Here is a 16,940-nt window from a genome sequence, read left to right on the forward strand (position 1 = left end):
TTTATACCGTGCCTGGCATGCACTTGGCCACTCTCTCAACATCTCCAAATAAACAAGGAATTGCGGATGCTGGAAATCAGAATCAAATATCAGAAACTGCTGGAAAAACTCAGCAGCTGTGGAGAGAGAATACAGGGCTAACATTTCAGGTCGAGGGACCCTTCTTCAGAACTGAAGCATCTCTGCACCCTCCGCACAGTTCACCCACCCACCCAGCTCTGAGTTATCTGCAAATTCGGACATATTACATTTAGTTCCCTCACCTTAATCATAGTTGGGGGCCCCAGCACTGATGCCTGCTACTTGCCTGCCATACCCCACTAGTAACTGCTCGCCTCTCAGAAAAAAGACCCCTTTAGTCCTCCTCTTTGTTTCCTGTCTGCCCACCTGCTCTCTAATCATGTCAGTATGATACACCCAATCCCACACATTTTAATTCCCTAACTAACCTTTTATGTGGGACATTTGTGAAAATCCAAGTGAACCACATCCACTGGCTCACCCTTATCAACTCTACTAGTTCCAACCCTGAAAAGCTTCAGTACATATGCCAAGCACGAGTCCCCCTTTTCATAAACCACTCCACCTCTGTCAGACTGCGTTCAATACTGTGGGCGGCACGGTGGCACAGTGGTTAGCACTGCTGCCTCAGAGCGCCAGAGACCTGGGTTCAATTCCCGCCTCAGGCGACTGACTGTGTGGAGTTTGCACATTCTCCCCGTGTCTGCGTGGGTTTCCTCCTGGTGCTCCAGTTTCCTCCCACAGTCCAAATCTGTGCAGATCAGGTGAATTGAGCATGCTAAATTGCCTGTAGTAAGGGGAAAATGTAGGGGTATGGGTGGGTTGCGCTTCGGCGGGTTGGTGTGGACTTGTTGGGCCGAAGGGCCTGTTTCCATACCGTAAGTAATTTAATCAATCACTTTGAACTATTTTGGCCAAATTTAATTCACTGAAAATCCTGAATAATTTTAAACACCTACTATTTTTTGCTCAGAAGAAAACTAGCCCAGTTTCTGCACACGACTGAATGCACTTACAGGCATTTTATTGATGTAAACCTCTTCTGCACTGCATCTTTGTTGACTGGATTATTAGGCTGTCCAGTGGGCCAAGGCCTAGTGGCTGCCAGCTAGACCTAGGTATCATTTATCACCCCACATCTTGGCCTGACCCTGTCAGTGAATAAGCTTCACCTGCAGCTGTGATGGGGGGCCCTGACAACCAGCCTCAGATCCCAAGGTTCACCTGAACAGGTAATGCCCCCATGTGTGATGTGCGGCAGGCAGCAGTCACGAATGCTTGATTCACTATACCTCCTGGTTCATGGCCAACCTTTCCGCCTATCAAGGTGGGATTTTCATGTCTCTGCCGGGTGTAGGAACAGAGGCTGGGTGTTAAATCATGGATGGGACACAATTCTGTGATTCCCACCCTCATGGTGTAGGATTTTCATGGCCTGGGTATTTAGGTGCACCTGGCAAAGCCAGCGCCTGGCAACCCCAACTTTGCTGACTTCATTGTGTGACTGGGTAGTTTGGACCCCTCTGTCATGGCATAGGGCCAGTTGACCAACCTACTTTAAGGGGACCCCAACCCATCGGATTCTTGTGAGCTGGTGAGGGACGGGATGGAATCGGGTCCACCCCCTCAGGTAGGACCAAAGCAACCATGAAGACAGGTGGATAGCCAGGCCAGGCCATAGGCCCACCACCCCTAAATGTCCCACTCGCTCTTCTACCTCCCCCCTTCTCTGCCAATAGCACGAAAAGCATCAGTATCTACCCCTCTCCCAGTTCTGAAGGAGGGCAACTGGACTCGTACCATTAACTGTGTTTCTCTGTCCTCAAGATGAGTTTCTCCAACACTCTGTTTTCATTTCAGATTTCCAGCATCTGCAGTATTTTGCTTACATCTCAATCCTGAGCGGAGTTTTATTCCTACATGGCAAATTACTCCAGACTATAAGACCATATCAGTACTACTGTAGACCTTCAGTGATATAAAAATATCTTACATTCTATTCCTGAAAACCAAAGCTACCTCAATTCTTCAATATCGTCTTCAATTTCTCCAACAACTCTGACCATTCTAGGGCCAGTTCCTTTGAAAACAACATTGTTAATGGGCCACATTGTTCTGTGGTTTTTATTTGGTATCTGGATCACACTGGAGCTGAGGCCAGGCCTCCATGGTTGATCTTGACAACCCCTCTGACATCGGCCTAGCACGTCAGTCTTCAGCCTAGCAAGCCAGTCAGTTCTCTCAAACTGTTCCAGTGAATAACAAAATGGCAGATTGCAAGGAAGAGACCCAATCAACATCGCTGTAGCTCGACATACACAGAAGGTGGACAATCTCAGGTTCCTTGGCCCATCTTAGTCGTAGGAGTTGAATCCCCCTTCCAACTAGGCTTTCTGATCGATGAGAAACCCTTAGACGCAGTGCTGCAGATACAAGCCAACCCTCAGCCCATATACAGAGAGGTTCCATTCAGATAATGGCTCCAGCACAAAGGATTCAGCATAGTCTGATTTGCTATCGCCAGTCAATGGGGGGCAAAGAAATGACACGACCTGCCATTGGCTACTTCAGTCACGAGGCTGACCACTCAGTACAAAGTTAAAAATCACACAACACCAGGTTATAGTCCAGCAGGTTTAATTGGATGCACTACCTTTCGGAGCGCCGCTCCTTCATTGGGTAGTTGTAGTTACTACCTGATGAAGGAGCAGCGCTCCGAAAGCTAGTGCTTCCAAATAAACCTGTTGGACTATAAGCTGGTGTTGTGTGATTTTTAACTTTGTCCACCCCAGTCCAACACCGGCTCCTCCACATCACTCAGTACAAGAGTACTAAAACCTGACCAATGTTACCACAACGAGGAGGGAACGGATAATTCAAACATTCTTCCATTGGTGTTTGTTATCACGTCAGGTTGAAACAGCATAATCATTGTGAACTGATCGTGTTGTCTGGTCTGGATTCTCCATGGAAATGTACAGCATTGGTTAACTGCTCAATCCTGGCTGCATCATCTGTGAAATACTCACTGGGTTAACTCTCAAGACATCCCGAGCACCAGGAAAAATGTCTGATGTGGCTGTCTGATGTTCGATATGAATCATTAGAGAAGGTGGGTTGGGGTTTGAAATCAAAGCAATGTTGCTGGTGATGGGCTAGGACAGGTCAGTCTGACTCCTACCAGTTGGAGGAAAAAGTGAGGTCTGCAGATGCTGGAGATCAGAGCTGAAAATGTGTTGCTGGAAAAGTGCAGCAGGTCAGGCAGCATCCAAGGAACAGGAAATTCGACGTTTCGGGCATAAGCCCTTCATTCCTGATGAAGAGCTTATGCCCGAAACGTCGAATTTCCTGTTCCTTGGATGCTGCCTGACCTGCTGCGCTTTTCCAGCAACACATTTTCAGCTCCTACCAGTTGGAGGATTGTATCGGCCACATCTGAGGCCTACTGGGGCTGAGAGGGCTCAGATTACCTCAGGGCAGCAACCAGATCCAGAGAGATTTAATCTGAATTAAGACAGGGTTGGGGCTGGAACATGAGGTTTTGTTTGCAGTCCTCCAGTAGAAGTTTTGATTTCTAATGCATCGCAATGATTTCAGTGTTCGTTGGCGGGTGTTGAGGTTAGATTGTGACGGATTGAAATTAGACAGGCTGACCAAGGTATTACATCATCTGGACCAGCTTGGAGGATTTGTATTGCAGCATTTAGAAGCTTACTTTAACAATTAAGTTTCTGTTTAAACCAAACCTTGTGTCTGTCTGATTTTGTTCTTTACAAGATTCTAAAGTCCAAGAACAATTCAGACATAGGAACAAAGGAATTAGGAGCAAATCAGCCCTTCTAGATCACTCCACCATTTAACGTGATCATGGCTGATCATATCCTGACCTCAACTCCACTCTGCTGCTTGCTTCCTATAGCCCTTTATCCCATTTTCATCAGAAACATATCTATTTCTTTCTTTAATCCACCTCCACTACAGTCTGGATCAGCGAGTCCCACAGATTCACAACCCTCTGAGAGAAAAAAACTGACTGTGTGGAGTTTGCACATTCGCCCCGTGTCTGCGTGGGTTTCCTCCGGGTGCTCCGGTTTCCTCCCACAGTCCAAAGACGTGCGGGTCAGGTGAATTGGCCATGCTAAATTGCCCGTAGTGTTAGGTAAGGGGTAAATGTAGGGGTATGGGTGGGTTGCGCTTCGGCGGGTCGGTGTGGACTTGTTGGGCCGAAGGGCCTGTTTCCACACTGTAAGTAATCTAATAAAATCTAAAAAAAATAGTTTCTCCTCATCTCAGTTTTGATCCTACTTCCTCTCACTCTATATCCGTGCCCTCTTGTCTGTTTCGCAAGGGGGAGTGACTGTTCAACACCTGCCTTCTCAATCCCCTTTAGTGTTTTATATGACTCTGCCGGACACCCCCTCGTTCTGCTGAACTCCAGCTGGTACGAACCCTGGACATTCAACTGCATTGCATGCAACTGCCCTTTCATTCCTGGAACCAATCTGGTGACCTGCCTCCAGTGCCACCACCTCAAGTAAGGAGACCAAAGGCAGACATAGATACTTCAGGTGTGGTCTCACCAACACCTCGTACAATTACAGTGAACGCTACTTCCATAATTCAGTGCTTTTGCAATAAATGCCTTGATTCCAATTGCCTTTCTTATTATATGATGCAATGGGAACAGCTGAGAGAATAACCCTGAGAGAGTGATGGTGGTCACGGTCTTGCCCTCCTTTGTAATACTTTTTTTCACTTTTGAATGACTGATTAGGCCACTTTGGAGGGCAGTTAACAATCAGAGACTGGGATCACACACAGACCAGTTTGGTTACAGACTGATCTTCTTCCGAAGGGGTTGTGATACCAGTTCTAAGTGCGTTGCTAAGTATTAACCAGTTCGCTTCCTTCAACCTTATCTGGGATTTTTACCTTATGTTTTCATTCAGAGAGAACAGCTCATTGTCTTGCAAGCTTCCTCCCTGGAACACGCGGATCACTGCCTTGTGGACGCTGAGGGAGAAACAATGAAAATCCAAAAATGAGACACGGTTCATGAAAAAAAAACAAAAATCAATGAACTGACAAAGTGATAAAGTTGCAGCAGCTGCAACAGCCTGTGTTACAGGCCAGTCGAAGGTGCTGCTGGCAACTTGTGGCAATAATTACATTAAATGCCTCCACTTTAACTCTCAGTTAAACAGGCATTCAGTTAAGCTGTTCGGTGCAGTGGCCTTTGCTTTGCAACATAATGCAATAACAACAAAAATAAGCATACAATCCAGTCTGTATGTAAGTCTGAGACATTAATGTGCACAGTGTTGGTACTAAATTTCAAGACATCTGTCTCAACAGGACCCCCAAACTTTGTGGCCTATATTATATGAGCTAACTTATAGGGAAGCAGTCATCTCATGTTATACTGGCTGTGGTGTTTTACCCTATGGAAGTGTGTCATCGTCGTCAACTTTTATAAACATCCTTCTTTTTCCTGGGCAACTCATTTGCGAGGAATATTCTTACATGAAGGGTTCTCCTTCTCGACTCTCCCCTTGTCTGAGGCATGGTGACCCTCAGGTTAAACTACCACCAGTCATCCCTCTCTGATGAGAGAGCAGTCTCCCATGGTCCTCTGGGAGTATGGCGACTTTGCATTTATTGAAAAGACCACTGATGTAGTGTGCCCACTATTTGCTTGTTGTGTCTGCCTCCCCAAACAAACACGCTGGGTTTGAGTGGCGTTACCATTCACTGCTGGGTTTGTCAATGTTCCTGTGCTTCCTGCCACCAACCGGAGCATTGGAAACTAGACATTGTTGGGATCACTTCCGGAAATTTCAGAGAGGCGGGTCGGATATAAAGGGGGAGAAATAGGGAGGGGAGCATAAGAAAGAGGCACAGAGAAAGTACAGGCAAAATACAAGCAATTAGATGAGGGAGGAGTACAATAGCTGTCCCAAGCATCCTTTATGACAGGTATATTTTCCTGCTAATGACCAAGTCAATACTGTTAAAAATATTATTTGCAGGATTTAGGCAACACTGATATTTATAAACCCGTCTCTTGTCACTCTTTTTTCATTCCAACCAATGGAAATGCCACATCACAAGGCAATTAAGAATCAACCATATCCGTGCAGGACTGGAGTCACGTGTAAGTCAACTGGGTGGGTGATCTCTTCCATTGGAGCATACAGTCACACCCCTGATACGTGTGTGTGCCAGGAGTGCAGGGTTGTGGACAAAGAATATCACGCCTGGACTTCTCATAGAAGTTACAGCAGAGAAGTGTCCCAGAGTGTCCAATGCTGGCCATCAATACCATTAGCACTGGGTTCTTTCAGTTCTTGGGACTGCCTGTCGGGGGAACAGACTAAACAATGGCCTGCAAACTGAAGAATTGACCGTGGAGACGCGGGCAGGGGACAGAGAAGGGTTTGCAGCTCTCCTGTAATAACAGCCCACAATCCAGCGGTCTCACAAACAGCAGCACTCACCTCCTCCCTTCCCTCCTCCCAATTCACCCTCTCTGCAGTCATGGCTGAGGTGGGAGAAGGAGAAGACGAGATTCCATTCTTACAAACTAGCTCGGCGGCAGCGATGGCCTCGACGGCAGCGAGTGGGCCCAGTGCCAATTCCTGACGGTTGCAGCGGATGGTGTGGCACCTGGTGGCATCGGTACTGGCAAGGTACAGCCGGGTGGAGGTGAGATGGTGCTGAAGACTGGCGATTCTCATTCCACTGGCACAGCCAGACTTCACCAACCACTGGGATTCATGACAGCCCATAAACCGACAGCCACGGTCAGACACCAACTCACCACGCCAAAAGACCCAATACCCATCACGTCCAAGAATAACATAATTTACAGGATTCCAGGCATGAAACACAATGTAGGGCAAACAGGCAGCCATGAACACCAACTAGCCACTAAACGCCACGACCAGCTATCCCTAGTAACCTCATACACAGACGAAAAAGAACCACAAATTCGACTGGGTCAACACAATGATCGTAGGACACGCCGAAGAGAGGACAGCCAGAGAATTTCTAGAAGCATGACACTCAACACCAACTCCATCAATCAACACATTGGCCTAGATCCACAGACCGGCCACTACAACGAACGGAAGCAGCGAGAACGGAACCAAATAAATTCCAGAGGACACAGTACAGCAGCACTTCACAGGAGGCTCCACAGGACTGAAGCTGTCACCTAGACAGGGGACAAAATGCCAGCAAATCAACTTCCCAGCTCAGTGAACATACCCACAGCGAAGGGGTCCCGTCCTTGGCCATGAGACCCCAGGGCCCATGATGCCGCACTTAACAAGAGGGACTGTAAGATTGAACACATTTTTCCTTCTTCTGCCTTTATATTCGACACTTTGCTTTATTTTTCTATGTTCTAAGATGATGCCAGTGAGTAGCGATACTGTACAATATTTACACTGTATTTTGTGACAAAATACACATGGCAATAAGTAAAGCAAATGAAAGTTTCGAATGAAACCTCATCAGAAAAAAAACTTTCCTCAGGCAAAACATGGTGATAGGCCGAAGGAAAGGTCTGGAGCAGAGAACCAGGAGGATAATTCTCCATCTGAAGTAATTTTAAAATTCTGCCGTGCAACATGCTGACTGTATTAACCTGTGGTGACATAAAGTGGTAGAGTGTGGACTGTAAGCCACATGAGGATCTCCTGGTTATCAAGAATAGTGTAGCAGAGGAAGGGGAAATTGAAAGGTGCCCTTGTTGAAGCGGCCTAGTATAGCCGTTGTATACTGACTTGTTGCTCATTGTCATTAGCCTGAAGAAGATCAGGAGAGTGATGTTTGGGATGTAGGAAATTCAGAGCTGGTGAGCACAAAATAGTAGAGGAGGAGAAGCTAGAAGTAAGCAGTACTCATGATTAAAATCTATTTTAATAAAGCCTGTTCCCAAAGCACAGAAGGGGAACGTTACCTAGCTGCACTGTGCCTGATCGGGGAGTGTTTCATATGGCTGTGCAGATTAGATTAGATTCCCTATTGTGTGGAAACAGGCCCTTTGGCCCAACCAGTCCACACCGACTCTCCGGAGAGTAACCCACCCAGAACCATTTCCCTCTGACTGATGTACCTAACACTATGGGCAATTTAGCATGGCCAATTCACCCTGACCTGCACATCTTTGGACTGTGGGAGGAAACCGGAGCAAACCCACACAGACATGGGGAGAGTACGCAAGCTCCACACAGACAGTCACCCAAGGCTGGAATTGAACCTGGGACCCTAGTGCTATGAGGTAGCAGTGCTAGCCACTGAGCCACCGTGTCGCCCTACCTTTACTCTGCATTAAACCCATGTTATAAACACATTTGGGAATCTTATATGAGGTAATATTGCGAGACCTGTGCCTAATGGCAAAAAGAAAGTACACCCTAATGTGAATGGGAGGGTCAGTGAGCTCTTCACAACGGGGAGGGCTTGCCTTGGATGGTCAAACTCTCACCTGTTGAGTCAGAAGGCTGTGAGTTCAAGCCACACCTCGAAAACTTGACCACAATCTCAGCTGACTAAGTACAGCTTTGAGGCAGCACAACATTGTCAGGCAGCATCTGTCTGTTGTATTTTGACATTAATAAGGTTCCATTGCCAAATGTGAAGAATGGCCTGGTGTCTTAGCCAACCTTCCTCTTTCAACCTCGAGAGTTGGATTAGTTACAGATTAGTTGTGTTTAATTGTTTGTGTGAGGGCACTGACTGGGCTTTCGCCTGAGGCCTACTCCATGGGCACAGCCTGGGCTGAGCTTGTCGTAACGTGCAACTCTGTGAATAAATATAAAAAAGTGTGCAAAGACTGGCACCAGAGCTAGCCTTCATCAACTGGTAAGGAATCTGCCACCCCTGGTGGTCTGGCCTACATGTGACGCCAGACTCACAGCAATGTGGTTGATAGTTAACTGCCCTCTGGGCAACTAGGGATGGCTAATAAATGCTGGCCTGGCCAGTGACGCCCACATCCTGTGAATCAATCTTAAAAACTGGCTTTCGCAGAATCCTCATAGAATTGTAGAAAGCCTACAGTGTGGAAACAGACCATTTAGCCCCACAGGTCCACACCGATCCTCTGAAGAGTATCCCACCCTGACCTATTTCCCTACCCTATTACCCTACATTTCCCCTGACTAATGCGCCTAGCCTACACATTCCGGGACCCAATCTCGCACGGCCAATTCGCCTAAGCTACACATCTTTGGATTGTGGGAGGAAACTGGAGCACCCGGAGGAAACCCATGTAGACACGGGGAAGAATGTGCAAACTCCACACAGGCAGTCACCTGAGTCTCTCTGGAATAGAATATTTTGTCAAAGTATAAAGGTGGTCGAAAAATGCATGTTGGAAGGTTGTAAAAGGATAGGAGTTGGGGCGTCATGCTAAAGTTGTTGGTGAGGCCTCTTCTGGGGTACTGTGTCCAGTTCTGGTTGCCCTGTTATAGGAAGGATTTACTGAGCTGGAGAGGTTTCAGAAAAGATTTGTCAGCAAATTGCCGGTATTGGAGCGGTTGAGTTAAGGGGAGAGGCTGGATAGGCTGGGACTTTATTCACTGGAGTGTAGGAGGTTGAGGGTGACCTCATGGAGGTTTATAAAATCATGAGGGGCACGGATAGGGTGAATGGCAGGTGTCTTCTTCTTAGGGCAGTAGATTTCAAGACTAGGGGGCATACTTTTAAGGTGAGAGGAGAAAGATTTTAAAAAGACATCAGGGGCAATTTTTTTTTTACACAGAGTGGCTTGTGTGTGGAAGTGGAGGATGGGGGTTCAGTTACAATGTTTAAAAGACATCTGGATAAGTTCCTGAATAGGTAATGGTTGGAGGGATATTGGCCAGGAGCATGCAGGTGGGACTTGTTTCGTTTGGGGACATGATCAGCATGGACTGGTTGGGCCGAAGGGTCTGTTTTCACTCTGGACATAAACAATAATCTTAGTTATTACGGAACATGGCAGACAACAAGTACAAAAACCTAACTTCTGTGTAAACCATATAACCAATGGGAGCTAATCTGTTAAATACTTATTTGTATGAGGCATGAGACTTTGATAGATTTTGAAAAGAACAGATGGCCATTCCCTGGAGGATTATATCATGGATTTTCACAGACTGCAAAGAAGGTTGACCACACAGTCCATTCGGGTGTCCCTGGGTCAGTCGTTCTGTTTAGGTTGGAGGATTTTGTGTGCCAAGGTGTTTCATTGGGGCAGGGTCTGACGGCAATTCAATTCCAGGAGAAGGATCCTTCGGAACTGTAGCCTTGAAACCATTCTTGGCAAAACAACCATTTCCTTCACAGCTGATGGAACAAATTCAACATTCCGCAAGGATGAATGCACTTGGAGCAGGTCAGGCTATTACAGTGCAAGATAAAACCAGAACAACACTAATAACCAAGTGATTCCATGGCGTGGCCAGGTGACAGTTAATAGCTACTTCAGGAAGCACCATTTTGGCAATGAATCGCCAAACCAGAGTTGCAAGGTCCTCAAACCAACTCACTATATGTCGGGAATTTGGAAGTAATGATGAATCCAAACAAATTATACTGGTCACAAAAGGTCTTTGTCCTGGGATGAACATGTTAATTGTTGGCTATTTAATCATGCAATGCTAGACAATGCTGGACAGTTCGACACTATGTGGAATAGATCTGTGAGAAAAGTTACCTTGAGGATATATGCGAAGTTTGATGGTGCCAACAATCTGCGATCACCAGTGTGAGAGTCATAGCCGGAATAGGCCATGTTAAAAATAGTAATGGGGTGACAATAGGTAGATATTTATGAGCTTATTGAGTAAAGCTTCATGAGAAATGCAGGATCAAAACATGATATGCAGTGCAACAAGGCAATTATTTTTGGTAAGTCGATGGATCCGCAGTTTATCTAGTCAAGACATTATTGTATCCTAATGAGTTTTGAGAAGATTTGTAGCTCAGGTTGAGGTTTTGGATGTAGGTTTGCTCGCTAGGCTGGAAGGTTCATTTCCAGACCTTACTAGGTAACATCTTCAGTGGGCCTCAGGCGAAGCAATGCTGAAAATTCCTGCTTTCTATTTATAGGTTTGGGTATAAATAGTGAGCAACCCTACATTATTGTATCCTTTTAACAAAGCCTGGTGGTTCTCCTTAAAATATTACGCATGTATCAGGCAATAAAATTCAGAGAGAAAAGAATTTTAAAGTTCCATTGTATCACGACTAGGGATAGCAAGCCAAACCAAATCAGCCTTACTATCACTGAATTCACAATGCAGTGAAATTAAAATACTCAATGACCTGACTGTATAAACTCCTGAACACAACACAAAAATGAACAATTTATCATTAATACTGTAAATTTTGCAGAAAAAGCTAAACGAAAGTCAGTTTAATTAATCTATGATTTGAATCCAACTTTCTTTGATCATAACCCTTATACGCACTCACAGGCAGTCTGACAAACACAGTTAAGAGATAAATTGAAAAGAAAAATTAGAAGAATTGTAATTTGCCAGTTCAACTAAACAGTTTCAAACAATGGATGCCAAGCTTTCATGCAATCCTTAATCAATGAGTTATGCACAGGCATGTAACTGTTTATCTAATTTCTAAGGCACTGGTGAATGTGAACAACTTCAGTAGACTTCCCCAATTAGTTGTTTATTTCCTCTAGACCACCTGATGAAGGAGCAACACTCTGAAAGCTAGTGCTTCCAATTAAACCTGTTGGACTGTAACCTGGTGTTGTGTGACTTTTAACTTTGTACACTCCAGTCCAACACCGGCATTGCCATATCATTCCTCTAGACTGGCATTCTTTTCTCTGAACAGTCTACAATTCTTTGACTGAACAGAAAACTCAAGAGAGAGTAACCACTCTACTTCAGAATCTGGTTTCCAGCATCTGCAGTCATTGTTTTTAACCAAGTAAAAATCTAGCTTGTCCCAAAGCTCCCAAAACCGCTATGCAGCCTGCTACGGCCAATCAGAACCATTTTCTCATTTTCTTTATTAAAACCAACATTCTGTGTGGCTGGCTGGTTAGCATTAGTACTCTCCGACTGACTCACTCAAAGTCCAGCCAGCTGGACAAAGCAACATATGGTGTCGAATTGTCCACAGTGTTCCTTAGATTAAGTCACTTAAATAATCTTTCAGCTGCAAATGTGTTGCTGGTCAAAGCACAGCAGGTTAGGCAGCATCTCAGGAATAGGGAATTCAACGTTTCGAGCATAAGCCCTTCATCAGGAATAAGAGAGAGAGAGCCAAGCAGGCTGAGATAAAAGGTAGGGAGGAGGGACTAGGGGGAGGGGCGATGGAGGTGGGATAGGTGGAAGGAGGTCAAGGTGAGGGTGATAGGCCGGAGTGGGGTGGGGGCGGAGAGGTCAGGAAGAGGATTGCAGGTTAGGAGGGCGGTGCTGAGTTGAGGGAACCGACTGAGACAAGGTGGGGGGAGGGGAAATGAGGAAGCTGGAGAAATCTGAATTCATACCTTGTGGTTGGAGGGTTCCCAGGCGGAAGATGAGGCGCTCCTCCTCCAGCCGTCGTGTAGTTGTGTTCTGCCGGTGGAGGAGTCCGAGGACCTGCATGTCCTCGGTGGAGTGGGAGGGGGAGTTAAAGTGTTGAGCCACGGGGTGATTGGGTTGGTTGGTTCGGGCGGCCCAGAGGTGTTCTCTGAAGCGTTCCGCAAGTAAGCGGCCTGTCTCACCAATATAGAGGAGGCCACATCGGGTGCAGCGGATGCAATAGATGATGTGTGTGGAGGTACAGGTGAACTTGTGGCGGATATGGAAGGATCCCTTGGGGCCTTGGAGGGAAGTGAGTGTGGAGGTGTGGGCGCAAGTTTTACATTTCCTGCGGTTGCAGGGGAAGGTGCCGGGGGTGGAGGTTGGGTTGGTGGGGGGTGTGGATCTGACAAGGGAGTCACGAAGGGAGTGGTCCTTGCGGAACGCTGATAGGGGAGGGGAGGGAAATATATCCTTGGTGGTGGGGTCCGTTTGGAGGTGGCGGAAATGGCGGCGGATAATACGTTGTATGCGCAGGTTGGTGGGGTGGTAGGTGAGAACCAGTGGGGTTCTGTCTTGGTGGCGGTTGGAGGAGCGGGGCTCAAGGGCGGAGGAGCGGGAAGTGGAGGAGATGCGGTGGAGGGCATCGTCGATCACGTCTGGGGGGAATCTGCGGTCCTTGAAGAAGGAGGCCATCTGGGTTGTACGGTGTTGGAACTGGTCCTCCTGGGAGCAGATGCGGCGGAGACGAAGGAATTGGGAATATGGGATGGCGTTTTTACAGGGGGCAGGGTGGGAGGAGGTGTAGTCCAGGTAGCTGTGGGAGTCAGTCGGTTTATAATAGATGTCTGTGTTGAGTCGGTCGCCCGAGATAGAAATGGAAAGGTCTAGGAAGGGGAGGGAGGAGTCTGAGACAGTCCAGGTGAAATAATCTTTCATGCTAGTCACCAACAGCAAACATCAAATTTTCTTTGTGTTCATTTTTTTGAAAGCATGTAGTTGTTCAAGCTTCAAACTGACCCTCATTTCAAGTCTTAGTTCCACCAAAGAGAAAAATACAAAAATCTTTCTATAATTTACTCACCCAACAAATCACTGCCACGTGGTATTGTGAATCTAATGGACGCATCACTTTAACTAGGGAATTACCCTGGGTGCATACATTTAGGGCAAATACAGAAATATTTTCTTGGTGCATTTTGTGGATATGGCGACCAGATTTAGTTTTCCTACGACAGTAAGGGCAAAATTATTATTGTCAAAAGAAGTCATGGAGAATAGGCATGGATTGGACATAAGACTCCAGCAAAATTTCTGGCTGATAACAAAGAGGAAATCGGCAATGACAAGATCAGAGCGATCTGTAAAAACATGAACATCATGGCTATAAACACAGCGAAAATCCTTCCTGTCATGGACTTGGTGAATTGAACCATGTGATGATCAATTAAACGGTGGCTAACTCTTTAGCTGATCAATCAGACTGCAAGCTCACGATTGCCCTGGCTCGGGTGGATCATGCAAAGACATCACATCAGATGCTTGGAAGATACAGTCCCTATCGATTCATCTATGAACAGAATCCCAAATGTGGGTTTTGTGATAGCCCTCGTCTAGAATGCATTTCAATCATTTACCTTTTCTGCATATTTGAATAATTTATGTTTGGGTAGCCAGGCTTCCATCAAGGCCAGGGAAAATTCGGGAGAACACAAAAATAAGACCATTTTTTAAGCCAGCGTTTAATTTAAAGTTTGCTGTATTACAAACGAGTGGGTCACAGAGAATGGAAAGGCTCTGGTAAGGTAATAAATGGTGGTGGTTAGATGATGTATGGCAATCAAATTATTACCATTCACTCCTCATGACTGTTAAAACCTTGCACCTTTAACAAGGTGCCTTGTACTGCCAATGCCTTGTACTTGCATCCAGAGGTGCAGAATAGAGTATGTGACAGGCCAGAGAGCAATCACGGCAGACAGAACACAGCTAGCATCTCCAGAGGCCACTGCCCAGTTTGGTGACAGTTATCCTTGAGGGTTCTAGTGAACAAAGGGATGCAACATCCGTGGGGATTGCAGAACAAGTTACTGGAGAGCTGAAATGTTGGTTAACTGTTTAGGATGATGGCCAACAGGCCTGTGGACTGGTAGTATTAGAACACTGAATTGGGACATTAAGTGCGGCTGTACAGGACATTGGTTAGGCCACATTTAGAGTACTGTGTACAATTCTGTTCTCCTTCCTGTACGAAAGATATTGTTAAACTTGAAAGAGTGCAGAAAAGTTTTACAAGGATGTTGCCAGGGTTGGAGGATTTGAGCTACAGGGAGAGGCTGAATAGGCTGGGGCTGTTTTCCCTGGAGCGTTGGAGGGTGAGGGGTGACCTTATAGAGGTTTATAAAATCATGAGAGGCATGGATAGAGTAAATAGACAGTCTTTTTCCTAGTGTCAGGGAGTCTACAACTAGAGGACATAGGTTTAGGGTGAGAGGGGAAAGATTTAAAAGGGACCTGAGGGGTAACTTTTTCACACAGAGGGTGGTACGTGTATGGAATGAGCTGCCAGAGGAAGTGGTAGAGGCTGGTACAATTACAGCATTTAAAAGGCATCTGGACAGGTATATGAATAGATTGAAAGAGGTATGGGTCAAGTGCTGGCAAAGTGACGAGGTCAGATTGGGATGCCTGGTCAGTGTGGATGAGTTGGACCAAAGGGTCTGTTTCCATGCTGTATGACTGGTGTGAAAGACTGGAAAGTAAGAAAGTGTGCTACAAGTGCTGATAGCAGACCCAAAACAGACTGCTGTCCAAAAACAAGAATGCTCTGCCCCAGAGGGTAGTGGAGGCCCAGTCTCTGGATTCATTTAAGAAAGAGTTGGATAGAGCTCTCAAGGATAGTGGAATCAAGGGTTATGGACATAAGGCAGGAACAGGATACTGATTAAGGATGATCAGCCATGATCATATTGAATGGTGGTGCAGGCTCGAAGGGCAGAATGGCCTACTCCTGCACCTATTGTCTATTGTCTGTGTGCCAGGAAAAGATGCCTTGATAATGATGAGTTAAAAATTACACAACACCAGGTTATAGTCCAACAGGTTTATTTGGAAGCACTAGCTTTCAGAGCACTGCTCCTTCATCAGGTGGTTATGGAGTGTAATTTTCCTGCACCACCTGATGAAGGAGCGTCGCTCTGAAAGCTGGTGTGCTTCCAATTAAAGCTGTTGGACTATAACCTGGTGTTGTGTGATTTTTAACTTTGTACACCTCAGTCCAACACCGGCATCTCCAAATTATGATAGTAACGGAGGGAGACCTCACAGTTGTATGTCTCACAGCTAGTACATCTCCTGTGTTATGTCACGGTCAATATACCTTTATAAGACATGCTTATGATCTCAGTGTACCATAACATGTGACCTGACAATATCAGGGCCCAAACACCATTTTACCGAGGTCCAGTTGAAATACGACACTCTGTGAAAAGGATGCTGCTCTTTGTAATCTCATAGATTAGTACTGGACTGTGCCATAAAGAATGTAGTGTATGTATATAAAGGTAAATCACAGAGGACTCATGAGAGATATACCTGTGGTAGTTTTAACTACATCTCAGGCGAGAGATGCGAAGGTGAGACCTTCACAAGTCACCTGTGTCTGTATATATGAATATATATAGTTAGCTGTAATAAACAGGGAGTAGGTTCTTCAATAACACAATATCCATTCTCCAATGGAGAAAGTGAGAACTGCAGATGCTGGAGATCAGAGTCAAAAAATTCCTCCGCCTTCACCGCATCTGCTCTCAGGAGGACCCATTCCACCACAGAAGATCCCAGATGGCTTCCTTCTTCAAGGACTACAATTTTGCCTCCCACATGGTTAATGATGCCCCCCAGTGCATCTCCTCCCCTGAACCTCACACCTCTAATTGCAACAAGGACAGAACCCCCCCTTGTCCTCACCTTCCACCCCACCAACCCCTCTGGATACATCGTATCATCCTCCACCTTTTCCGCCACCTGCACTCAGACCCCGACACCAAGATAAATTTCCCTCCCCACCCCATGAGCGTTCTGCAGAGACGATTCCTTCCACGACTCCCTCCTCAGGTCCATGCCCCTCACCAATCCACCCTCCACTCCCAGCACCTTCCCTGCAAGAACTGTAAAACTTGCACCCACACCTCACCCCCTCAGCTCCATCCAAGGCCCCAAAGGATACTTCCACATCCGACAGAGATATTCCTGTACCTCCGTTGCTCTTGATGTGGTCTCCACTCCCTCGGGGAGACAGGACGCCAACTTGCAGAACGTTTCAGTGAACATCTCTGGGACACACGCACTAAACAACCCCATCACCCTGTGGCCGAACACTTCAACTCCCGC

General features: G+C 46.3%; 1 protein-coding gene across 3 annotated transcripts in view; it reads right to left on the reverse strand.

The window, feature by feature from the left end:
* LOC132824148 (proline-rich protein 5-like) overlaps positions 1-16,940 on the reverse strand; it is a 142,264-nt gene that overhangs the window by 79,040 nt on the left and 46,284 nt on the right. For 2 of the 3 annotated variants that reach the window (XM_060838410.1, XM_060838411.1), the window contains exon 3: positions 4,954-5,034. The exons of the other annotated variant lie outside the window; for it this stretch is intronic. In XM_060838410.1, the coding sequence (XP_060694393.1) occupies positions 4,954-5,034 (81 nt within the window). The remainder of the gene's footprint in view (positions 1-4,953; positions 5,035-16,940) is intronic. 3 annotated transcript variants of the gene reach the window in all.

The sequence above is a fragment of the Hemiscyllium ocellatum genome, chromosome 18 (genome assembly GCF_020745735.1).
Source record: "Hemiscyllium ocellatum isolate sHemOce1 chromosome 18, sHemOce1.pat.X.cur, whole genome shotgun sequence".
Taxonomy (NCBI): domain Eukaryota; kingdom Metazoa; phylum Chordata; class Chondrichthyes; order Orectolobiformes; family Hemiscylliidae; genus Hemiscyllium; species Hemiscyllium ocellatum.